The 27562-nt window shown below is 29.8% G+C and overlaps 1 protein-coding gene across 1 annotated transcript; it reads right to left on the bottom strand.

Annotated features, from left to right (window-relative positions):
* Window positions 1-791: 791 nt before the first annotated feature.
* Window positions 792-18389, bottom strand: LOC107451562 (cysteine-rich secretory protein 2-like). Its single transcript, XM_016067701.4, has 8 exons — window positions 18261-18389; window positions 16436-16516; window positions 15984-16120; window positions 13608-13701; window positions 10060-10205; window positions 7200-7306; window positions 3417-3508; window positions 792-1011 (listed from the first exon to the last, which is right to left on the bottom strand). Exons 2-8 carry the CDS (start codon window positions 16503-16505, stop codon window positions 869-871), a joined length of 789 nt encoding a protein of 262 aa, XP_015923187.1. The 5' UTR covers window positions 16506-16516; window positions 18261-18389; the 3' UTR covers window positions 792-868.
* Window positions 18390-27562: the final 9173 nt, after the last annotated feature.

The following is a 27562-nucleotide window of genomic DNA, read 5'->3' as shown; positions in this document are numbered from 1 at the left end:
ACAAATTATCTATCATCAATAGATATGATGATAGATAAAAATAAATTGAATTTCTAATTATTTTATTTCAAATTGAGACATAGGTAAATATCCACAATTCGCGTAGAGCAGCTTTATTATCACAGCACATAGACACATTAAACTTACGTTTGAGTTGAAGTTTCAGTAAATTATACCCAATTTATTACATTTACCAAACTTCATTCACGCACCAAATTAGGCGTATAAAATATTCGTAAGTATGATGGTCTTCAATATCACAACTCCCTCGTTTGTTAATTAAAATATTTTTTTAAAAAGTAGATGAAGACTACAATGGCCCAGATAAGGCGTTTCCTTCCCACTGCGACAACCTGGGTTCTAATGACTGTGCTGGTTGGTTACTTGGTAAAATGCTCCCGACTAGCTCGTACCAAAGAATATATAAATGAGTATCTCATTTATATATTCTTTGCTCGTACTACAGTGATGGAACAAAACATCTTCAGTTTCAAATTAACCCATAAATTAGAGCCTCCTTTTGTCGTTCGGCTAACCGTGTGAAGTTTTCTTTTTCGTGTAAATAAAGATAGGTTTGTTCAAAATTCCTTAAAGGGTTCAAGTTAGCCGAAGAAATTTCAGTGCTTTTTGGATTGGGATTAAATAATAACTATTCAGAGATAAAGAGAAAACTAACTTCTGACCAAAGTACAAATCCGTTTCATAGATCGAATGTTCACGCTGGTAATAAAGGAAATGCAATACAATTATCAAAAAATATAACACTTAAAAATTCAAAATAAAAGCCTTTTCGAACCTTTAAAAATTTTATTTACGAGTTTACAGCCTTTATTAATAAATTGTTCATTCCTGTTTCAAAAATCTATTTTTATCGAATTGCACCATCACATTTGCATGTTGCACGACATGCTTGATATCGATCAGTTGTCTCATCCTCACACAACCAGCTGTGCCAAGTGGAGTTCAGCTCACCACAGTTCGTCCAAAAATCAGCATAATTGCAGCCATTTGCTAAATGATTATATAAAAATTTAAATTAAGCTTGAACACACCTTTTTAAAATATGCACATCTTTTACTTCTATTATAAAACAAGATTTTTTTTTCTTTTGTCGTATGCCTGTTTAGGCAGCGGGGTGCGATTGTTCCTGTTTTTAGTGGCGCCATCTATGGCCAGGAATTCGACTTCTGCCACGCCATTCACACAACCACAACCCGTTTATAGGGCGGGTCACATTCACACACAAACGAGAAAGGACATAGAACACACAGATAGAGAAAGAAACAAAAACAATAAATGACAAACTATTGTGAAAACTACAGTAATTACTATTAAACTTTAACTATGTTTCTTGATACAATATGGTTAGTTCTCGAAGGTGCATCGATTTGAGCTGTACGACAAAAGCGAATAAACGAATTCCATAAATTATCTAGAATTCGTCAGTTGATTTGTCAGTTGTTTATAATGTTATAATTCCTCTTCTTAATTTATTTTTGACATTTTGGTGAACATCCTGTTAATTTGTTAATTCAAAAGCAAAATAAAGTTGTTATCGACAAAAAGAAGAAAAAAGAATAGTGGTATGCCTGATTAAATTATTGTAGCAAAAAATTTCATGCGAATTACTTACACTGTAAAAAAAAATTTTTTTATCTAACTCAACACCAAAAAGGGGGGTAACTAGTTTACAAAGTGGCCATACATAACTCTTTTCAATCTGAAATTAGTTTTGCTCCTATAACTATAATTTTTTTTAGATTACAGTAATAGTTTATTTTTTGTCAAAATTTACAAATTTTAAAACGTTATATTTAACAAAGGGTTTAACAAAGCATTGATGTGACTAACTCCTAAGGGAACAAGGCACATCATCAGGATTAAACTTTCATAGGACTTCATGATATGAAATGTCGTTGTATGCTTTCCTATTATAACCTGTTCTGAAGCACACGAAGAAGGAGTTCATAATATGAACGAGGTCCTAACAGCTCACAACGAAATTTTTAGGCATGGGTTCCAACGCAACTTTAATCTTAATGATGAACCTTGCGTCTCCATGAAGTTTTTTGTAACATTTAAATGACTCCTCGTTGCATATAACGTTTTTAAACTTGTACGTTTCGGCAAAAATTGGAGTAAAATCGTCATATTTAAAATTAAAAAAACTGCAGCTTAGAGAGAGACTGATTGCAGATTTGAATTTAAAATTATGGAAGTAACTAAGATCTGTAACAAAAATTTAATGCAACAGAAAACAAAAAAAATTTTCCTCAGTGTAATCTATAGAATAACTGATGACTATACTTATATCGTATGCACATTGCATGCTGATAAGTCTAGTAGCTACGAGCTACAAACGAAATTATATTTCGTAGAAAAGAATATGATTTTGAATTTTTATTCTTGATTTTCTTGAAAACTTGAAAATGACAGTTCTATCTCATACAGTAAAACTTGTGTAAGTTGACCACTTGTGGTACATTGTTTTAGTGGTCAACTTAGACAAGTGGTTAACTTATAGAGGGGGTGGGTAATTGTTTACTTTTTCGTTTCCTATATCATGTTGATATATATTTAATTTTTTTTTACTTGATTTAGGAAATATTCAAATGAATATCTTAAGAAATGAGTTTAAACCTGAATGAACTTCAATTTGATACATATAATTCTAATATTTAACTAATTTCTTTAAAAAAAATTTTCGTAAGTTACGCATGTAAAGTCTTTAATAAATATAATTTCTTAAAATATCAGAACACAAAAACATGTAATTTGAAACCTTTAACAAAATAAAATTATTTGAACACTTTAAAATTTATTTACTACACTTAAAGATCAAAGACCATAAATAAAGGATCAAAGCATATTTCAGAGCATTCATTTATTCAAATGCTCACTATTGCAACTGGAAGAGCAACTTTTCAACTAACACACCTGTTTTCAATGAACGGATGAAAGAATTGGTCAAAAGCTGACCCTTTACAGTTTCCCCTGATGGTCAACTTACAAAAGGGTTTAGATTAGTTTTTTACACTATTTCACCAAACAAGTGAAATTTTAACATACATTGCCAAAATGACAGAAAATTTTCTGAATTATTTTTTCTGGTCAACTTATGAGGGTTTTAGAATAGAATTTCATAATACTCCTAGACAAAATTAACTTATTTCAGTGGTCAACATACAAGATAGACAGGTGGTCAAGGTGGTGGCTTTATATTATATAGGAAAAATTCCGTTCTTGATAATTGAGGTCAACTTATGCAGGTGCCCAACTTACAAGGGTGGTCAACTTGGCTGGTTTCACTGTATATCCTAAAGTCCGCAACATTCCTAAGCCTGCATATTTCAGAAGTCCGTATTGATTAAAAAAAAACGTTGGACAGGCTTAAATCATACTTAATGGATACTTACTACAAAATTTTTTAAACTTGCATTGTCCTTCACAAATAGAACATGCCGTGCCATTAGTATATGGATAGTCAAATCGTTCTGGGTGGTTTCCTCTGAAATAATAAATCCAATTTCTTAAATTATAAGTTAATGAAATACATATTGAAATCTACATCAAAAGCCTTTAATAAAAATATCTTCGATTAAAAACTATAAAATCAAGTGGCAAAAGAGTTATAATTCAATAAGTTATTTTCTACTATATTCAGTAGAGGAGAGTAGCCTGAATCTTGCCATTTTTCCCATTTAAGTTTTTGTCAGTCAAGGATCACCGACAATAAAATACTATCATTCAACTACACCTATATTATTTTTTAGTAACAATATTTACGCAGTATGTTCTGAAAATTAATTCTTTCTGGAAGGTTCGCAAGTATTATGATTTAGGAAACCGGTTGCCTAATTGCAAATTGGTTCGGTTGAAGCCTTCAACATAGATGGCACCGACAAATCGGTCGATCAAATCGCATTGCAACCCGATAATTGCACGATCACTACTTGACTAACCAGTAGGCTCATCATTTAGATATTTTTCAATAGTCTTTCTTTTTCCTTGGAATGAGGAAAATAAATCTCATCATAAATATATTAAATCTCATTAAAATTTACTGAAATAATTTATTTTTTTCCCGGACTGATTCACGTATACAGCATGTTTTTCTGCTGTCAAAATGGTTTTAGCTTAATCAAGGCATCTGATTTGTTAAGTCATTTTAAATATTGTTCTCAGTAGTTGCAGACTTATTTTAAGCCTCACTCACGATCTTAGAAATTTGGTTAATTGTACGTTTATTTAGTGAAAAATAGTTTTGAGCCACTTTTTGATAGTTTGGATTGGTAGGTAGGTACTTGATTTACGTCGCACTAGAGCTGCACTATGAGCTAGTGACGACGGTCTGGGAAACATCCCTGAGGATGACCCGAGGACATGCCATCACAATTTTGATCCTCTGCAGAGGGAATGGCTCCCCTGCTTTGGTAGCCCGATGACCTGAGCGCGTAGTCGAGCACTTTACGGTATAACAGTTTAACGAGGACCGATACAGCGCACCCTCGGTCCTTACGCAGGCTGATCAAGGTGGTCACCCACCCGTTTACTGACAGCGGTCAGGGATGCTTGACTTCGGTGTTCTACTGGGAACCATGTCCTTACGATCCACTGCTGGACTTGACAGTTTGAAAAAGTACCAGTTCAAATGGCTTAAAATCAAATCAATTCAAATGGCCTGTTCAGTATTTGAAGTTGATACGTTGCTCCTAAATCGTACCAGTCGATTTAGAAATGCACATGAGGTGCTATTTAGGTCACAACAAAAAGTTTTAAATAAAGTGTTGTTCCAAGCCTCAAACAACAGTTAGCTAACAAAAATAAAAAAATGCATAAAAGACTTGAACATAACAGAATATGTAACTTGAAAAGTCATATAATGTATAAAATAATCTGTTCATTTCTGTAGATTTGCTACACCCTTACACAATATGTTCAAAAATTACATTGAAAATGAATTTACATGAAAGATTATTTGAAATAAACACGTTTCGTGAGTACACAGCGACTGGATTCTTCTGCACGAATCTCCATGTGAAAAAAGCTTCATAATTTATCCACTAAACCGTTCTCTATACGATGTTGCTTCAGAAATTAGGGATGTTACTATTTAGGTACAGAACGATTTAGTCAATATGGTCATTACGGAGCTCACAACATATGTTTCAATTTTAATGAACCCGTTTGATTGGCTATTCGTTATATGTGACTTATTATTAGTTTTAAACTTTTTCATACGTTTTTGATTTCTGAGTATACTACCAAAAGTGACCAAGTCAATAATTGGCAAAAGTTATAACGTGTACTCAAGTCGTTAAAAAAACTGTTTTCTTTTTGGAAAAGGAAATTAGTCCGAATTATGTATAGCAATATAGCTAATAGTAACATATATTATCATGTACCAAAAATGAAGAAGTCTATTAAATCGAAATTTCTACAGTTAAAAATATTTAAGTCTAGTTGTCCATTTATATTTGATAGCATAATTATCGACGGAAAAGTAGACAATTTAAATATTTACTTCGATTATATAGCTTTTCAGCTATATTAAAAACTTTAAGCATTATAAACATTTCCGATTACACAATAATATTTATTATTATTGTTATTATTATTATTATTAACATATTATTATTTTCATTGCGTCTGTTTACAAGTGATCCCCAAAACTGCATCAATAAGATTTGAAAGCTCACTTGCAACACTACCTGTTATAATCTGAAGTCCAATTAATTTTTAGGATTTTCACAATTTTCTAAGTGAAGGTAATATTAAACTTCAACAGCAGTGGAATACTTCCTTTTCGTTCTGAAGAATTTTAGAATGAAGGGTGTGACTAAATTATACTCCACAATCAAACTACATGCACTAAATGACTGGAGTTTCACCTGTAGTATTTTTGACCTTCAAGATGTTCTACATCTTCTCTCATACAGTTGTAAATATAGTACAGTACCATTTATGAGTCAACATCAGCAAAAATGAATTCTGTTTTAGTTGGTCTGAACTTTCGATGTCCTAAACAGAAATGTGATATCGGTACTGACATTCTATAGCGAATTTTGAAAATTCTAAATTATGCAACATAAATTACTTTATTTTCCAATGCATTCAATGGCCAAAATCGTAACTAGTTTATGAAAGCTCTTTTGTTAATTAATTTATTATTATTTTATGTGCTGTATAAAACACGCCTCGAGTAGTTGAACTCACATTTAAGAAGGTAAGTTATGCCTTTCTGAATGGAGTATGACCCTATTAGTGATGAGATGGATTCAACCTGAGTCTGACATGGGCTCGGGCTTTTTAACAAATTGAAGTTCACAGGCTAATGATAAATCTTTCATGCACGAAAGATTGCATAACTTGCAAGGTAAATAATTCCCAATCACTCACAATCGTCAATAACTATGATGATCACACCTAACACAAAAATAATAATTTTCTTAATTTTATAAGAGTTTTTTAAATAAGAATTTTTCAAACAGAAAAATTTAAGAAGGTTTAAAAGATATGGAAGTAAATGATCCTAAAGAGAGAGAAATTAAAAAAAAAAAACTGAAATATTAGTTTTTACAACTACGACTTGGTCACTTTTGGCATGGTCACTTTAAACATAATTGGTATATCCGTGAACCCGAGAAATACATCATGCTATTTTAAAAAGCGCAATTAAATGGTTCTAATCTGAATAAAATACTCATTAGCTTTCACGAGAATTCCCCTTAACCAAAAATCTGAGAAATCTTGTCTGCTGCTATGAGAGCAAACGCAAAACCACTTCTAAGGATGGAGAAGTGAACAAACAACTTAACACGTAACCACAGCAACAGTCAGCACGGAAGGCTAAGGCTCTGAATACCTGTATAGTTTGTTTACAGAAAAAACTTCCCTTATCACAAAGACTTAGCCCGTCTGTTGCTATGAAAACAAGAAATAGCACATTTCAACGAGGGAAACCTCTCTCTCTCTCTCTTTCTCTCTCTCTCACAGAGCCAAAACCTGTTATAAATATTCACCAAACATCCCTACTTGAAGTAGTTGAATCTCGTAACCACAGTCACCGCCACTGCTCCAAACGAATGGCGAGGGAATTTCTTTACATAGACAGACTATACGAACGGATTAACGTTAGGCTGACGTCTGGAGGAGTTCTCATGAAAGTCAGAAAATACATTATTTGAATGGATACTCACATTGGGCAGTAGTTACATACATAAGTAAAGTAAGGGAATTTTGTGACATTATTTGCCTCACAGTAATTAAAACCACATCCCATTCTATGAGTGCTGTACCAAACCATCTGAGGAAAGAAAAACATAAGCATATCAATAAACAAATACAATTTTGAAAGGATTTTATTCGAATTTGAATTCTTTCCAGTTTGTAATTTTCTTTTAAAATAAGTTTCATAAATCAGTAATGATATCACACAGGTTTTTCTTATGATTAACACTGTCTCGCTCTTGAACTCAGATTTAAATTAAGATGGAAAAAAATGCTTTTGCTAATAAGAATATTGTATAACTGCTATTTTAAGCTAATTTATAACAAATGCAAAATTTCTTTTTTAATTTAAAGTATTGTTTCAATTAAAGAGCCTTGCACAAAGGAGAAGATATAAAAAATAAACTTAATCTTTTTCAAAAATACTTTCTTTAATTTATCCATCAGTCTATAACGTTCATTTAAACAGGCAGGTAATGTTTCCCATAAAGAGAAAATAGCGTCACAATCTTATTTAATTATTAGAATTTATTTAGAAAAAAAAAACATTTAGTATATGTTAAAATATATTAATACGTAAAATAATAATTTAGAAAAATATTTGAATCCAAAACTATATCTTTATGATGTTTCAAATCTAAATTGTAGTTCACATAAAGAAAAACAATCACTTAATTTTAACATATAGGCGTCGACCATTTTTTATTTAGTATTTGTTATTGGTACATGCAATAACAGGCCTTTTTTCGCGAAGCATAGCTTTTTTTTATTTAGAATTCTTAATGTTATTATTTTGTTGATAAAAATACTAGACGAAGATTCCACTGTATCAATATTAAAATAATTCTGATTTAATTAAATTACATTTATTAAACTTTATTCTGCACGGAAGACAAGCAAATATTTATATAATTATAAACTTTACAGTTAAAACTAGAGTCTAAAATTAATTTCTTATAAAAACTTTAAGATAAATATTATGAGAAAACCCATTTTTCAGAAAAAAAGAAAGGCGGAAATGAAAAATACTTCTCAAATTTTTACCTAAAGTTTAACTTGGATAAATCTAAAATTTTTTTTTTTGCTTATTTTATAAAAAAAAATTTATGAATGAAAGAAAAATTCTTTAAAAAAAAAGCGTGTTTGCGTATTTTTGGAGGTTGGTTACAAGAAAAATATCTGTGAAGAGTCATATTATTTAAACGTTATCTTTTTATTATTATTATTATTAATGTATTTTTTTGCATTGAGGGTTTGAGAGTTATGTTTTAAGTGCGAATCACGCTTTATAATATTTGAATCAGTAATGTAAGATTAACACTTTATCCATAATGAAAAATATATGGTTTATGTATGAATTTTTCTTAAAAAATGCCATAAATGTCTTGTACAATTATCAGAATGTAAGCAATCAGGTTAAAAAAAGAACATTGATTTTTCATAACATTTTATGGAAGAAAGTTTGTTTGTTTGAGAAAAAAAAAGAAAATCACATTTTTAAGTCAGAAAAATGTTAAGTTATATATATTTAAAATAAGCTTTTAGATAAAATCACTATTGTATGTTAAAAAAAGCACTGCACCAGTAAATTTTGACGAGAAATACTAATTCCATAACAGAAAAAAATTAAGTTTGCTATTCTTAAGCCAAAAAACTGTGCCTGAATTGTTCAAAAAATGGGTGAAAGCATTTGCATATTTTTCATTCTTTTGATAGGAATTATTTTGAGGGAAAACATTAATGTCTGAATAATAACATCGGGGGACAATTGTTTTTTTTCTTTCTTTTTCTGTTGCATGCGATTTTTTAACAGATTTGTAATGCTTTCGCATCACTGATTTCAAATTTACAATAGGTTTCTTTATCTTTTAATTACAGCTTTTTCTTCTTAAATTGCATTTTATATCTATTTTTTCGAGAGGTATTGATTTGTTATGGGAACATAGAGGACTTTGCGACTCGAGAAAATTTTAACGTGCATCAGTCACAAACTATACGCGGAGTGTTCAGTCTGCGGGGTTTGAACCCATGAACTGTAGGACATGGGCCCAGCGCCTTACCGACTAGGCTATCCCGGTCTGCCAGTTTTTCTACGTTTTGGAATGAACTGGTGAGGGATTGTTTTTGTTCTGTTTTGCAACGCTGATATTCATCAAGAGAAACAAAAATTCGCCATTAAATATGTATGCTTTTAATTTTAATAAAGATAATTACATTTTAAGTTACATATCTCTGAAAATGATTTAATTTCTATCCATTTCCGTCCTGTTAAGCCTAGTTCGAATTCATTTTAATATTCTTTCTGTGCTACGTGTATGTCCGATTTACAAATTAATTTTATTTTAAGAATTATTGTATAAATGCATTCTAAATTTATGATTATTACTTTATATTGTATTGTAAAAATAACTTTATTGACTCTTATGTATATCTTATTCTATTGTAATTATTAAATTTCTGATCAGGTAGTGTAAAAGAACATTAGTGAAACACTACATTAATGGCTATGCATGGTGGTTCGCTACACCACTTTGCCCTAGTGTAGCTGCCACCATGTTTAGCGTTGAGTTACACTAAAAAATTTTATAGCATAACTGAGTTCAATAGAATACATTTGAATGAATAAATTGAAACAAAAATATTCAAAAATAGCAATACATTAATTAATAAGTAAGGAAATTTTGTTTATATAAATCCCCATAGGTTGATTGCCTTGGAGAAAATTGACTCTCTTTTTACGTCTGAATAGCACCGTTAATGTAATGGTCCTTAATGAAGTAGAGTGAAAATTAAATTCTAAGAATTAGGAAATGGACAAAATTTACGTACTTGCGTGTAATGTCCAACAACATTTGGATCATTTACGTCTTCTCCATATGTAAAATTTAGTTTTTCAAGGAACCACGCTTTGGCAGCAAAAAACCAAGGAACTTGAACATTTGCTACAAAGATGTTCTGTCCGCAAGAGCCAAAATCTGAGTGAATATGAGACAGCTTTCATAAACAAATAAATGCCACATAGCTGAACTAGATATTTAAAAAAACATTTTCTTCTGTCAATTAATATAAAATAACTTATGAGTAGGCGAAAAAATACGGATTATGATAGAAGTTATCTTTTTTTGATATATTTACAGATCTGAATCAAATAAATTTTAACTACAGAATTCCAGATCTAAGAATCTATGTAGGTAAGGTAAAGATATACATGATGTTTCGTAATGACTATCCTTAATGTAAATAAATGTTTAGAATTATTGTGACGAAAGAAACCAGGAAAGTATATGCTATGCTTAAGGGATCGCAAAAACAAAACCGAAAATGTAAACATTATCGAAATATAACAAATAAATATTGCGGAAAATGGTATTAAAATCTCCAAAATGAGTTTGATTGTGGGCTGATAAATACTTTTCCACTTCTCATAGTTTCACTGGCAATCAAACCAGTTTTTAGAATTTTTTAAACACCTTTCTTCCTTAATAGTGATTTGTAGGATATTGATAAGCTTCTTTTTTTTTCTCTCCAAAATAATTTTAGTGAATACTTTCTCTATTTCGTTTTTGGCGGTGATTTTATAAATATATATGAAGCGATAATGGTTACGGAACATTCGTACATGTTTCGCTTTAAGTTATAGATCCGGGTATTGTACTTTATAGTATCCGATAATTATTTGTAATAGCATCACGTCTCTTGGTCAATGTGTTGGATAATATAATAATCACATAAAAGGGTAATTATATTATAAAGGATTATCAATGAAGTTTGGTAATAAGTTGAAATTATTAATAATATAATAGGTAATGGATAATTATTAAAGATATAGATAATTAAATTAGTTAAATCAATAATAGATAATATTGAAAATTATTAAATAAATTATCTTAAAATAACCAAGGAGTTACTAATGAATAACTGACCAAGAACTATACTAATTCTAGTTAGTAATGATACTTATCAAACGTGTACTTATCAGCTTATATTCGTGACTGTTAATATAATGGTTAGTTAATGAAATAATAAGACTTTCATTTTCATAGGTTAGTCATTATTAATAATAAGTGGCGGTTTACTTTTAATGATGCTGTAATATAGAACGCGCGCTAGCCAAAAAAAAAGAAGAAAGAAAAAAAAAGAAAAAGCGGATTACTTTGAATAATTTTTTATGTAATGATTGGATCTCCACGTTCTCAATCTTAATGGATCGAGGGGTTGGCCTCAAATTGGATAATTAATAAGTGCAGACTATATTTTAAGTTACGAAATCAGACGCAAAAACGGACTTGCTCTGAATAAACATACCTTTCTTTCGATGGTTTCGGATTTCTGACACCGAAAATATAGGAGGTAGCCACAACATAGGAAATATGGTCCCAATTGTTTGTTCAAGCGAGAGTTCTAAAGTTTCGACTCCTTAATGTTAATTTTACTTTTATCGTATTTCGCTGTATCTCGAAAACTTTTTAAACAAATAGAAAAATTTTTACACGTGATTCTAAAATTCTTTTATCCAAATATAATTCTCTGAAAAATATAATTTTTAGTTACTATTTGTTATTTTTTTATTTATTAATGGTTGAAAAAATTTTGACTAGTAAGTTACATAATTTTTCAGGATATAATTTTAAAGAATATAATTTTACAAGGCAAAATGCAAAATTTGAGCGAAATTGGTCGAATAATTTCTGAGAAATTGAATTTCAAAATTCGATTTCTCATTACTATTCGGCGAATTTTGCTTAAATTTTGTATTTTGCAATGTGAAATTACATTCTTTAAAATGATGTAAATAATTTTATACCTTACAATTTAAAATATTTTCGATCATTCTTTAATAAAATAACAAAAAATAATAAATATTTACTAAGCGTTATTTTTGCATTGAGTCATCTTTGGATAAACGAATTTGATAATTGAGTGCAAAAAATTTTCAATTCACTTAATTAGTTGAGATATAGAGAAATTCGAAGAAGTAAAATTAACATTAAAGAATCCAAACTTTGGAGCGTTCTCCCTACTTAACTATGGGGACCATATTTTTCTGATTGCTGCTACCCCCTATATTTTGGAGATCAGAAATCAGAGTCCTCCGTAAAAAAAAGGTATGTTTATTCAAAGAAACTACGTTTTTGTGTCTAATTTCGTAACTTAAAGTATCGTATGCAATTATTAATTAGGATATTAGAGGTCACACCCTCGAGCCATTAAGATTGAGTTCTAGAACGTGAAAATCCGATCATTAGATCAAAAGTTATTCAGGGTAATCAGTTTTTTTTTCTCCTCTCACTGCACTAGTTTCATTAGACTTGATGGAGATTTGGATGGTATTTCTATTGCACATAGTGTTTTATTACACCTTTCTATTTATTTTAGTATTTTTGTTAAGACTTATTTGAGTACGATATGTCATTGTTGGACTACTGGAGTTATAATTTGCGAAATCAGACAGTCCGTAATTTGTAATTTTGAAGCCAACCTGCAAGGGAACATTTTTTCCATTGGGACAAACGTGGAGTACTTCTTGCATGAAAATATCCTCATTTACGTTGCATAGAGAGGACAACCACGAAAACCTCTCACGGTTAGCCCAACGGCATGGGGATTCTAACCCATGATCCGTCAACCACTGAGTATATTTTGCGTGCCGGGGGCTGAATTCTCATCAATAGCCACCACTGGGATTCGAACCTGGGGCACATTCATTGGGCGATTGAGCCGCCATGGCCCTAATCCGGACATTTAAAAATATCAGCGATAATTAGCATAAAATGACGAAACTTTTTTATTTTACAATTTTAGAAGCGTTACGCCATTTTGACGCAACGGAGTGCTGAATTTATTTCTTAAAACTCATTAAGGCCAAGAACAGGTCAGTAATTTTCTTAAAATAAAATATTTAACGATAAATTATGTAAATTTTAAGATATGCAAATACGCCTTAAATTAAAATGATTTCAAATTAATTATGTTAAAAATAAAGGGGGTGGGGGAAGCATACTGGCAAATATTCAGGTTTTGTGGATCCACACCTCTTGTAACTTTTGTAATTTTTTTTTTACTCCCTTTCCTTTTGCAAAAAAGGAAATGTTATGGACGATATTTAAGTAGAGCTGATAAACTAAACCCCTTAATTTATTCAAAAGCCATTTTTAATGTAACTATGCATTATTAGAAAATCTTTTATGCATACTATCATGTTAATACCTATGTTGTTACTTACATAAGTAAATTTTCATGATTTTTCAGAATGTATTTTTGTATAGAACCTTAATTTCAATAAGGAAGTTTGTATGTTTTTGACTAAATTAGAACTTATTTAACACTCGCAAAAAGCGTAAATATTTTAACTTATTTAACAGCGATGAATTTTTTACCTTCCGTCCATCGCCCAGTGACGTTGTCATGTAAAAGTAGTTGGCAAGACTCAGCCCAGCGCTGTGCATCTTCTGCTGCTTCTTCATGCCAGGACTTGTATAAGAAAAAAAAAGAATGAGTTCATTTTTCAGCAAAGAGAAATAGAGGTGCATACAGTGGTTTATACCAGAGTTGCCCATAATATAACACTTGAACCAAAACCTTTCCAGAAGCATCACTGACATGCTATGTATCTAGATATTCTTGACAGCTTACAACGTGAATAAATTTTACGAAATATATTAATCAAAAGAAACACAATAACATACATCGAAGAGCCCTTACATTATGACCACCCTGCTAATAACATATAGGACCACCTTTAGCCCTCAAAACTGCTAGCATCCGCAGTGGCATTGATTCCAAAAGGGGCTGATAGGTAGTCTGAGGTATCTGATACCAAGCGCTCATCAACTGGTCTTGCAATTCCCTCACATTGCGAGGGGGTAGCGTGGCAGTACGAATTTGGTTTTCCAAGTAGGACCACAAATGCTCTATTGGATTAAGATCAGGTGCATTTGGGGGCCAAGACATGACTTGAAAGTCACTGGAATGTTCCTCGAACCAATCCATGACGATTCGACCCTTATGACACGGTGCATTATCATATTGGTAAACACCATCCCCCGCAGGAAAAACTGTTGCCATGAATGGGTGAACCTGGTCTGCAACTATGTTCATGTAGCTTACAGCCGTCAGGGATTGTTCTATGGGGATTATGGGTCCTAATGTGCCCCATGAAAACATTGTTCCAGGGTGAGCCCATTGTTACAGATGGAGGGTGGTCATAATGTAATGGCTCTTCAGTGTAAGTTGTCCTAAATTTAAGGAAGGGTTGCAAAATTTATAGGAGCAAAACATAAAGTAGAGAGAAGTAGACATAACATCCGGAAAGTTAAGTCATACCCTCACAGAAGCTGCCATATTCCGTGGTTCCTAGGCCACGATCGAACCCTTCCTCGCAACCATAATTGAAAGAGTTATTTTTAATTCTAATAAAACAATTTAACGGTTCTAAACCTTATGAATAAGTGAGATAAAAAGTTTTTTCTTCTTAACTGCAACATCAATTTGGTAATGACCCAGTTGATAATCATTAAATACAATTCATCAGAACAGTCATTCAAATATATTTGAAATGCACACATACTTTTTTTTAAAAAATTGAACTGTTGAACAATGTGTTCAATAGCTGTTAACGAAAACTATCCTTTTCTCAGGTAGTAGTATTGTGTTTTAATTAATTTCTTTTTTTCTTTAGTCTGATTAAATGTAAGAGCATTGAAGTTTTTTTTTTGAAGTGAAGTTTTGCCGTAAGAATTTTTTTCTTTACTCTTAACTGCGATTTCCAGTAAGTTTGCGAAAATTATCAACCCAATTTAGGTGCCACAGCTATTCCTCTAACATATGGGGTATTCCCTCTGATTCTACAATGATGTCAGTAACTGTCTCTGTAATCCGGCAGATTAATAGACATGAAAGACATAGACTTGCTTCTTCACGAAGCCTAAAAGGTTTGAGATCAGATGAGCTTGGGGGTTAACTGGGAAAACTTTTGTTTTATTTTATGTCTTGCTTGAACCTATTTAACAATACTTTAGAAAAATTTAATTGAAAAAAGTAACTGCCATCGCTCCTTCATCTCCGATATTTCAGAAAGCTATTGGATAGAAGTATATGAAATTGTTGACATTTATAGAAAACTGATTAAGAAACACTTTTATATGACAATGTTGCTGATGTGATCTCAGAGTCCCCTTTAAGTCAAAACTGATTTTTTTTCTTTATGTACGTTGCTTAGTTTGGGGAAGACTGTTATCAGGACAATTAGAATTTATTGCTGTCGCATACTCTTATAACTGAAGATAAGCACAACCTCTCACATTTTTTAAATTTCGAATTGGTTTTGAAATGATTAAATATTTTATTTTCGTTCATTTTACGTTTTATAAGGATTTTACGTTGTAGAGGAAAAACTAGTAAATTATAGTTTTTGCAGCCACAACTTTTATGTCTGGATATGAAAAATCTTAGCCATTTATTTTAGATTTCGAATTAGTTTTAAAGTTATTATATTTCATGAAGAATAGCAAACTATTATTACAGCAAACTGCGCAAGGAGTTATGAGGGTTTCTAAGCGAAAATTAGCAATGGCATAGCCTCCGATATATTTTTAATTAAGTATAAAAGTGCTTAAATTATAAAACGCTAATATGATTAAGATTTATGGAAAATGATTAAGCAAATTGATCTGATAAGAACTGCGCAAGAATTTTCGGGAGTTGGCGAGTGACTGCGAGCATGAAGCGAAACCCCTAGAAGTGTTTAAAATTACCATTTCCAGCATATCAGCTGCTGGTGGATCAACCTTAGACCGAAAAAAATTGTGCGCTAGCAGTATTTTCCTTTTCGTTGAATTGTTTGTAGGGTCCAACTCAGAAGGGGGAATAGCTGTTCCATACAATTTAGGACCTATAATGTAATAAAGAAATATAACAATTGAAAAAAATTTGCCTTGCAATATAGAGTAAATAAATAAATGCCCTGTATTTCGTCAATAATTTAAATTAAAAAGAGAAATTGTTATAATATTTTAGTTAGTTTACTATTCATTTTTAGAAATGAATAAATGAAAAGTTTGATTTTTGCTCAGTAAAAAAATTATAATAAATTAAAGTTTTTTTCAGATAGAGTTCTTTTTAGGAACTTAAAAATTTATTAATAAACTTAAAAAAACTAAATCAAAGCAGAAAAACTAAATTAAATACCATAGAAGTTGGAACTTACGAGAAAGCTTTGGAATCGCCACGCATATTGTCACCAGAATCAAAATAAAGCCAAGTTCTTCAATTCTCATATTTTCTTCCTCTGCAGAGAATTTTTAAAATTTTTGATTTTTCAATGACACAAGCTGATATAAATAATTATGCTAGGTAGTTACAGTGAAACTTGTTCGAATCGGAGTAATCTGTTATTTTAAATAAAATGCAGATTGATTCAAAATTTTGTTGAAAAAGTTGGTAAAAGTTATGAAAGGTAAAGATAACTAATTTAGTGACTTATAATTTTAAAAAAAATCGGTTTTTGAGTAGAATTTAATGCAGAACGTTTTTCTGTAGGGGTAATTGTAATATTACTATCATATGATATCTTGGTGAGTATACAGCTCGTGACAGTGGGGTATAATTTTGCATAAAAATATAAACTAGCTCTCGGGGCAATTTTTTTAACATGATTTTCAACATCTCTCTTTAAACATATAATTAAAAAAAATTTCAAATCAAGTTGAAATGATATTTTTAACATTAGTGTTGGCTCAGACAAAGAGAATAAAATGAAACACACTGTAAAGAAATACCTGATAAAAAGTTCTGGCACCTAAAATGCAGCATTTGTAAACTAGACTTTACTGTAAAATTAATTTTGAGCTTAAAATTTTATACTTTGACAATAATCTTTTCTGTGATACTTTTTACGGTAATATTTATAAAATTAAAGTAACTCAGTGATCTTAGAGGCAATATTACAGTAAAAATTACGGTACGTTAGATTTTTTGTGCCTTAAAATGTTGCGGTAAAAAATGGATTTAACAGTAAAAATTCCTGGCAGACATAGTACAGGTACTTTTTACCGTTATGTGATGCAGAATTTTTTTTACAGTTTTCCCGTTATCATCAGAATACCTTCAGTAGGAAAAAATATCTGAAAAGGTGAAAATTTCTAATATACTTTTTTCTTCATCCCTGCCCAGCGCCTCTGTTTTACATGCTAAACATATAATTTAAACTCTTTTTCAAATTTTTTTGTTGTGTGGACTACTTTTCGTTAAAAAAAAAAGTAGATATTAAAATTCAAAAATGTGGAAATTTTTTTCTTTAACTTTTTCCGTGAGAGCTGTAAAATCCTTTCTAACTCTATTCCTTTTTAACTCTATGTAAAATCCTTTTTATAAAATATATAAAAATTTTATATTCACTTCTCTCAAAAAGTACGCTAACTCTTATGTATCGAAATAATTTCATAATAACTATATATTATTTACTATACCTTACAAAACTATTTATCTTAGTGTAGCCAAGCTTCATTAAATTTTTTCTCATTTGATAGTTGTAATAAATACATACTTCAAATCTTGTTGCTTTAATCTTTATTTTCACCAAAACGAGTTTTTTTTTTTTTTTTTTTTAAATTTTTGGGGCAACTCGATAATTAACATTTATGAAAGATTATGACTGTAACTTTCTTAAATATTTGAGGCTATATACTGAATTAAAAAATTCATATCTAAAAATTTTTTAAGTCCAGATGGAATGGAGAGCTTTAAAAAACAATTTTTAATTAGCTTATTTTTTATCTCCTTATCATAATTACTGATGCTTTCGGAATATTTTCTTTATTTCATTCTTATTTTTTGCATTAAATAACAATAAATTATATTGTAGTCAGACTTCAAAATTTAAAGACAAATTGCAAATTTCCTTTATGACAATCAATTTGAGGTATTTGACGATAATTTCGATTGAAATATAGACTAACAAGTTTGGAATAGGAAATATTGGCTAATCACTAAAATTAATTGAAACAAATAATTTCTAACACTATTGAACTTACTTAAATGAAAATCAAACTTTCTAGTGACTAATGCACAGGAATAGAAAAGTATTAATATGAGTGAAGATATTATCCTTAATGTAAATTACTTTGACTAGAGAAGAGAAATTTTATCCGCGACGAAATGGGAGTTGCAATGCGAAAAAAAGATCATTGAACTCAAGCAACTGTAATACTAGAAACATTCGATTTAATTTTGTAAACATTTCAGCAAACACTGCCTTAATTAAGAAATGTTAAAATTAATACTTATTAATCAATTAGCAATGCAAACTATTAAGAAAAAAATCTTATATCGGATTTTGCATTCACTAAAATGAAGTTAATCAGCTTATTACTAAAATGACATATATATATATATATATATATATATATATACAAGGCCCAGAGGTCGACCAAAGCTGAGATGGGCCGACTGCGTGGAAAGAGACTTTTCAGTCTTAAAAGTCTCAAACTGGAAGACAACTGCCAGGCGGAGGCAGGCCTGGAGGAAGTTGATTGAGAAGGCCAGGGCCCACTCGGGGCTGTCGTGTCATTGAGGAAGGAAGGATATATATATATATATATATATATATATATATATATATATATATATATATATATATATATATATATATATATATATATATATATATATATATATATATATATATATATACCGGAGAGCCATTACATTATGACCACCCTTCATCTATAACAATGGGAACAATGTTTTCATGGGGCAGATTAGGACCCATAATCCTCATAGAACAATCCCTGACGTCTGTAAGCTACTTGACCATAGTTGCGGATCACGTTCACCCATTCATGGCAACAGTTTTTCCTGCGGGGGATGGTGTTTACCAACAGGATAATGCACCATGTCATAAGCGTCGAATCGTCGAGGAGCATTCCAGTGACTTTCAAGTCATATCTTGGCCCCCAAATTCACCTGACCTTAATGCAATAGAGCATTTGTGGTCCTACTAGGAAAACCAAATTCGTACTGCCACGCTACCCCCTCGCAATGTCCTTTCAAATTATATATCTTGGTGAGGTAAATAATTAAAGGATTAAAAAAATATTAATTTTCTCACCCTCATATGCACATAGTTTACTAATACTACTTTAAATTTTAAACTGTTGGTGTAAAAATTTTAAATACATTAAATAATTTCACGAAAAAGTTTCGAACCGGCCAGAAGAGAGACGTTTAGGTAATTTTAATTTTTTTAAATTAAACTGTCAAAGGATATCGTTCTCATATCCATGGGAATGCATTCGAATGGTCATGACTTAAAATTTCAATAAGTAACACTTTTCTACCTTAAATCAATATTTTAATATTTTGTTTGCCGCGATACTCTTTTGGTTTTTGGTTTGGGAGAATCACCCTCATACATATTTATGCAATGTATTTCTTAACAATTCTAAATATTTCTACATTCTGTTTATTATCAATTGACATATTTCTAAAATTCAATTACTGGCATTTCCAAATATAATTAATAATTCTAATTAATAATAATATAATTATTAAGTAATAATTCTAAAAAATTAATAATTCTTAACAATTCTAAATATTTCCATATTTTGTTTATTATCAATTGACATATTTCTAAAAATTAATTACTGGCATTTCTAAATATTATAATTAACAATTAATAATTGTAAACAATAATACAATTAATAAGTAATAATTCTAAAAAGTTAAAAATTCTTAACAATTCTAAATATTTCTATATTCTGTTTATTATCAATTGACATATTTCTAAAATTTAATTACTGGCATTTCTAAATATAAATAATAATTCTAATTAATAATTCTAAATAATAATATAATTAATAAGTAATAATTCTAAAAAATTAATAATTCTTTACAATTCTAAATATTTCTATATTCTATTTAGTATCAATTGACATATTTCTAAAATTTAATTACTGACATTTTTAAATGTAATTAATAATTCTAATTAATAATGAATAATTCTAAATAATAATATAATTAATAATTAATAATTTTAATTAATAATTCCAAATAATAATATAATTAATAAGTAATAATTCTAAAAAATTAATAATTCTTAACAATTCTAAATCTTTCGACATTCTGCTTATTATCAATTGACATATTTCTAAAATTTAATTATTGGCATTTCTAAATATAATTAATAAGTCTAATTAATTATTAATAATTCTAATTAATAATTAATAATTCTACATAATAATAATAATATAATTAATAAGGAATAATTCTAAAAAATTTATAATTCTTAGCAATTCTAAATATTTCTATATTCTGTTTATTATCATTTGACATATTTCTAAAATTTAATTATTGGCATTTTTAGAAATTTTTCTCAACAAACTTTCATGTCCATACATATTTATTATCAATCTTATGGATTATGGACAATTTGTTTATGCATGTTTTCAATGCAAAACCTTTCTTATAATACCTCATGAGTCCACTGAAAACTCATCAATTTCTAAACAGAACATAATTCTGCTGATTTACCAAAATTATATAAAATTTTTGAAAATTGCAATAAAATATAAGGTAATTGAAATATGAATTAGTACTTATGCTTCATATCAGCAATCATTTACTTTATTAGAGTCATGAGTCATTAATAAACATATAATCATAAATTTTTCCTTTATATACTTCTTCATAATAATGTGTAATTTAGTGATCAATCTGATGGCTGACTTCAAAATCTATTTTCTTTATGGGAGAAAGTCACGAAAACCGATGAGGGGAGGGGGAGAAACATCGCATAATTCATAGAAATGTCACTGACACAAAAACGTGTTTTAGCGTTTATTACATTTTGACTAAAATTTTATTTAATAAAATAAGAAAAATTACAAAACATGAGATATTTTTCTTCCATTATGTTCATTTTTTTTATTTGTTTGAAATGTGAGCTATTTTTCGCCAAAATGGTGACCATAATTATCAATGATATAGATGATAGAAAGAAATCGATTATATATTTTATAGGGTGTTATAAAAAACACCCTATATATGACCACGTTGAGTATATATTTCTGAAATCCTTGTAAAAAAGTAATTTTAAAAAGTATTCGCTTTGAGAGTCGCAAAAGAATATTTAAGTTAAAAAATAATAAAAGCACTTTTGAAATGATGATTCATTCATAACTGATTCTAATGATTCATAACTGAGAAAGGTAGCACAGGAAGCATCAAAACCTATTTTATTGCCAAACGAAACAGTGAGGAGTAATTAGAAACACTTTGAATTTTCATCAAACAATCAAACTGATTTTTTTGATTCTGTCTTTCTCATTAGTGATTCAGCAGGTTCCAATATTGTTTTTTTCCTCACTTAAATATTAACTTGTTATGTCTTAGGTGTTTACTTTTCTATTTATTTCTTGAAAATAATTAGGTTAAAATCCCAGCAATACGAATTCTGTACACGGCTCGCACTGACCCCATTTTTGACGTAAAATATCCTCAGTGGCAGACAAAAGTTAGAATCTCCATGCCGCCGGACTAACCGTGGGAGGGTTTCGTGGTTTTCCTCTCCATATAACGGAAACATGAGTTATTTCCATCAAAAGGTCTTCCATGAAGAATAATTTATCCGGATGCTTGATCAAGGAGCTTCCTCGTCTTCTGGATTGGGATCAAAATTACAAGGCTTTAGTGTTAAACAATAATTGTCGTAAACTCAGAAATGAATCGGCTGTTCAACGCTAGTTATAAAATAAATTATAACAAAAATGTTTGTGAAAAATGATCCAATCGCTTAAAAATATGACATATTACATACGTAAGTGAAAGAAAAAAGATAAGTATATACATAAATTAAAAGATAATGAATATTTAAAGAAATAAAAATAAATTATTTACATAATTGAATCGATGAGTCCAAAGACCAGTCATCTCCACTTTTTTTCCTTCAAAATTGAGATTCTTTCAATTTTAACTAACGTAGATACATAGTTAGAATATAAAAATATCATGTCTCCTTCTTGGTATAGAGAATTTTATTTAATAAACGTCGTTGAACAACAGACCCAATTCTGGGGTTACGACTACCAATGTTCAACTTCGTATCCTTGTAATTTTGATCCCAATCCAAAAGACAAGGGAGCTCCTGGATCAGCACCTCCAGAAGTATTGATTTGTTACGGAAACACGGAGGACTTTGAGACCTGACGGATTTAACGTGCATCAGTCACCATTTACTACACGTGGAGTTTTCGACCAACGGGGATCGAACCCACAATCTCTTCGACAATGGCCCAGTGACCTACCAACCAGGAAATCCCGGCCTTGGTATAGAATATTGTGGTTAGTGAAATTTCAATTTAGTTCAAAAACATACCATATCCCGTACATGACCTGTTCTCGGAATAAACTTGAAATTACACTGCTAGATAGCTGACGTTGTTGCTTAATGAAATTCCACATAACCTGACAATTAATTATTTAGTTTGAGCTTTTTATTTTTTTGATGCTTTTTATCACACACTGCGTGATTCAGAGGGTTTTCGTTAGATGGTATGTTCAAGAAAATAAAGAGGAATGAAAGTAACTATGAACTGAAAAGGAGGTGACTGCAAGCAATATACTACTTGATTTCGAAAGCTGGTATCTAGAGCAACGTAGGAAAAATGTGTTATCAAAATGCTCCGATGGAAAAGCAAGAAAGAAGAACAGTTTCAGTTGTCACATTACAGCAATTTTACTTATAAGAGCACTACACCTGGTGAAGTTGAAGCATCCTCTTTCATTGATGGTTTATGCAGATATCAAAAAGGCTTTTACAATATAAAGAAAAGGAGATTTTGTCTTTCTATGAAGAAATTTGTAGGTGGTCCAGCTCAAATAGTCATAATCCAAAAGATTTCTTAATCTATGCAAATATCCATGAGAATGTATTCTAGGATTTAAATACTTTATTATTATTTTTTTTTTAATAATGGCAGGCACTGAACTTTTGTTCTTTGCCTTAGAAGATGCCGGAAGTGTTGCTCATTTATCGTTACCCAGTGGGCACCTGTGAACCAAACTCACGGAGGCGAGCAACATTACCCACGCCACACATACCCGTTCATAGAGTGGGCCACATTCATACATTCACACATCAGAAGACAACACAGCGTGAAACATCCATGCCCAGATCGGGATTCGAACCCGCAGCCATTGGCTTCGCAGTCAGGCACGCTAACCACTCGGCCACCTGGCCGGCTTAAATACTTAATTCTCATACTATCTTAAGTGTCTAAAGTGTAAAAGTCTTAGTGTCTTGTAAATACAATTAATAAAAGTTCAATACACTTGAAAATATATCTATTAATAATATAAACTGTTAACTAATTATAGTATTAGGAATGAATAGTTAAAATGAGTATTTAAAATAAAGTTAATGGGAGAGCACTAAACATTAAAATGTACCTGTTAATTATCTAGACTCTAGAGCCTAAATCAATTATTATAATTTAAGTTTCAAAATGCAGTCAATAGGAGTATATACTATAAAATCTATATTTTAAACTATAATTAGCCTATCAATTGTCAGAATAAAATTTTTAGACTAACTAAGGTAAAATACACTTTAAAACATATCTATTAACTAAAACGAGCTTTTTAACTATTAGAATATTAAAATATTATTTTACATATATGCTACGTATAAATTTTGTAAAAACAAAGGAAAGTATTAATAAAAATCTATGTATTTAGATTTTATAATCATGAACGTTTTGTTTGTAGATTTAAAAAAAAAAGATAAAATAGAAAAGGCTTAACAAAGCCCGCCATTGCATTTTAAAGAAAATAGTGTTCCCTCAAATTTTTTACTGAAACAAAAGTTCCTGTTTGCTTAAGGCAGCTGTCATCTTTATCTGTCTTTTGGCTATTTGCATTTCTTCCATTATTATTATTGTTTCTTTTCTTCTCATCGTTAACTTTAACAAAATCCTTCAAAAGTTTGTCTTATTTAATTTTCCTATTTTCACTTTTTTATGCTAAAAAAATGCAAAGCATCCTTCATATCCAAAACAGAAAAAAAAATTCTGAGCTCTGAAATGTTTATCTTTTCTCATAGATTTTATAAAGATAAATGCATGCCCGAAAAAACAAAATGTTCAGTTTTTTAAACAATTTATATCAAATATAAATATCAATTTCAGCTTGAAAATATTGACTGAATTGGTCAGATTTGCCAAAAGTTTGAAGATAATCGTTTTAGTAAAAAATTTTTACCTTATGAAATTTCAGATATTTCTGTACTCAATATCATGAACTTTTCTTTGTTTTTGTCGAAACCTTTTTCTACTAGTAGATAAAATTAAGTTAAGAAGTACCGACACTCGAGGTGCTTGTACTTTTTACCGTAAAGTTCATTTTTACGGAACAAAATTCTGATATACCGTAATTTCTACAGTAATAATTACCGTAAAATCACTGACTCACTCTAAATAATAAAGATTACTGTAAAAATTATGGTATAATATTTGTCGCGTCAAATTTAAATTAAAATTTTCCAATTAAATTACGTTATTTTAATTCAATTATCTTCTTCGTATATATTTTTTTAAACAATTGTAGAATAATTCCTTCTAATATATAATTTATAATTCCACTTTTAAGATATCAGTACATATTTTTAACATTTTATAATGAATTGTCATTTTTGAACGAAAAATTTGTCTAAATTTTCATTGTTTAATAAAAATAAAATGTTCAGAAAAAATAAAAGAATCTGAAAGAAGACTTAAATGATAATAAATTTTTAAAAAAACTAATATTAAGGAAATTAAAAGTAAATGCATTTTTAGCTTCACTGTGTACTAAGCTATGTCTGTATGACTTTTTTACTTGAAATTAATTTTTCAGGTGAATTAAAAAAACTGAACTTTTGAGTTTATGAAATTTATGAATTTTAAGTTCGAAACTGGTATTTAGATTCAAATCGTTGTATCCCAACAATTGAATAGTCCTTATTTCATGTTGAATGGTTGAAAAGACAGTGGAGGTGCTTTTGTTCTATTATAGTGAACAAACAATTCAACAAAATATCATCAATAATGTGTTTCTGTTCATGAAACCCACAAATATACTCTTTGAGGTTGATTTAATGCTTCATTCAAATTAGAGTAGCTGACTTCTACTTCAAAATTACCACTTTCAACTCCATGCATGTAATATGAAAATTATATTTTCAGACTATTTGTTGGTGCAGTTATCAAATTATTATGAGAAAACTTGAAGTTATTTTTATCGTAATTTGGTGACTAAATTGCATGAGACGAAAAAATTCCCAGTTCTATTTAAATTTTATTAATTTTGTTTTATATTACATTTTGTTTTATATTTGTTTTATATTACATATACAGCGTTTTTGTTTCAATGTATATTTGATCAATATATAATGACTGAATAAATAAAATTAAAAAAGAAAATTTTTGTACAAACTGCCAGAATATGGTAAAATTTATCATGTTTCTGACTCTATGATAACGCCAAAAAGTTTGCTAGGTATTACTGAAGTGATTTAGCTATAATTTCGGCAAAATTAACATTAAAATATTGTTTTTAATAAGTGATTAAATTTGGTAAAATTAGGAAATTTTGGGTAACTTTAGGGTATCTTTGGGTAACTTTAACTTAAGATAAAATTAGGTAACTTTATCATTAACCCTTAAAGTATGCCATGAAAACCATTTATCCGGTTAAATTTACTTTTCAACTTTGTATTTTTTACTAAATGTGTGATAAAAAAAACATAATTCTAAAAAGCGGAATTTTACGAAAACATATGAATAGAAAAATTTCCAAATGATAGGTTTAAATACCGTATATTTTGTTTTTATTAACCAGAATTATGCTTTTTTTTAATCAGAAATGTCATTACCATGCAGTTCTGTAATTTTACCAGATTGTTTTTTCGTCCGTGTAGAATTATGAAGATTTCTACTTAACCATTTTGCCATATTTTTCAAATTACAACGGATATCCTGTTGAAAGAAAATTAACTTTACTTCGAGAAACTAACTATATTTATATTGCTTGTTATTTCATAGTCATCTGAATTAATTACCATATCCCATGCAAGCCAATAAAAAAATAAAATATGTACTTATATTGAAGATAAAAAACTAGTAATTTGATCAAAAGGTGCTTAGATAATTTCATTTTTTTTAATTACACACTGTCAACCTGTTTAATGTGTTTCATTAACATTAGGGTATAATTGAAAGAAGGAAAAAAAACTGAACAACTTTTTTTTTTTAAATTATATTGGTACACTGTTAGAAAGTTTTTGGAAAAAATGGTTAAATAGCAGTTTATTTAATTATTACCATATTTAAACAAAATAATCAAATAGACATAAATAACATGGTATTCAAACTGTAAACTGTGAAAACAATTGTTTATTAACTGTTTACACCTAATATGGTGAAACAACCAGAATATAATCGCACCAATTAGGCCCACCTAATAAAGCCACCTAGTTCCTTGCAGCTGGGTCCATATTGTAGACGAGAGGGCTAATCTGTCAATCTCATGATCGAGATCGCTGGTTCGAGTCCCAGTGTTGACACTACTATATCCCTCCCATTCCCTTCAACAGATGAAGAGATTCCAGTGTCCTGTACTCCCCAAATTGTGACCCTGGATTATTGGAAGGCGAAACTCTCATTCAGGTATAGGTATCAGCATCATAAAACAGCTTAACACAAAAGTACAGTAAGTATTTCTTAGGATTTCGAAACCATGCTAGTTGTAAATGGTTTAAAAAAATCCTTTAGTGTTGTATTCATGATATTTTAACCCAACAAGTTTTAAACGGTTTCAAAACAATAAATGTAAAAAATATTCTGTACCATAAACCTTACGGTTAATTGGATGGGCAGACATCAATCTGCCCATCCAATTGCTGGTTATTTTATCAAAATTCTAACAATGTTAGACAGATTGATTTTCAACATTAAGAAATATTATAAAATTTATTTAAAACTAAATACTAATTAACATTTTAAACAGGTTGGCTGAAAAAACATAGACATTTTTCACTTGCTTGCAATATAATTATAAAGATAAATGCATCATTCAGAGGACAGATTTCTATGTCTGTCGAAAGATTCAATCAAATATTTAATTTGAAATAATATTCGATAACAACAAGTGACTGTGAATTCTAAAATTGAAAGAGAAGATTCCCAATTAAAAGTTATATGTTCTGGATCTAAAACAAAACAAAGCAATAGATAGTTCTTTAGCGTTTTCTTTAAGCAGAAAATAAAATTTGGTACCGGAGTCAAAATTTTAATAGCGGTAA

This window comes from Parasteatoda tepidariorum, chromosome 7, assembly GCF_982258835.1.
Source record: "Parasteatoda tepidariorum strain Cologne lab strain chromosome 7, Ptep-v5.0, whole genome shotgun sequence".
NCBI lineage: Eukaryota > Metazoa > Arthropoda > Arachnida > Araneae > Theridiidae > Parasteatoda > Parasteatoda tepidariorum.
This window is presented reverse-complemented; position numbering and strand designations above follow the sequence as displayed.

Coding starts and splice junctions, on each gene's coding strand:
- LOC107451562 (XM_016067701.4), bottom strand. CDS start 16,505: ATGAGAATTGAAGAACTTGGCTTTATTTTGATTCTGGTGACAATATGC. Junction 10,206..13,607: donor CACTGGGCGATGGACGGAAG/GTAAAAAATTCA, acceptor ATATTCACTCAG/ATTTTGGCTCTTGCGGACAG. Junction 3,509..7,199: donor GTATGTAACTACTGCCCAAT/GTGAGTATCCAT, acceptor TTATTATTTCAG/AGGAAACCACCCAGAACGAT.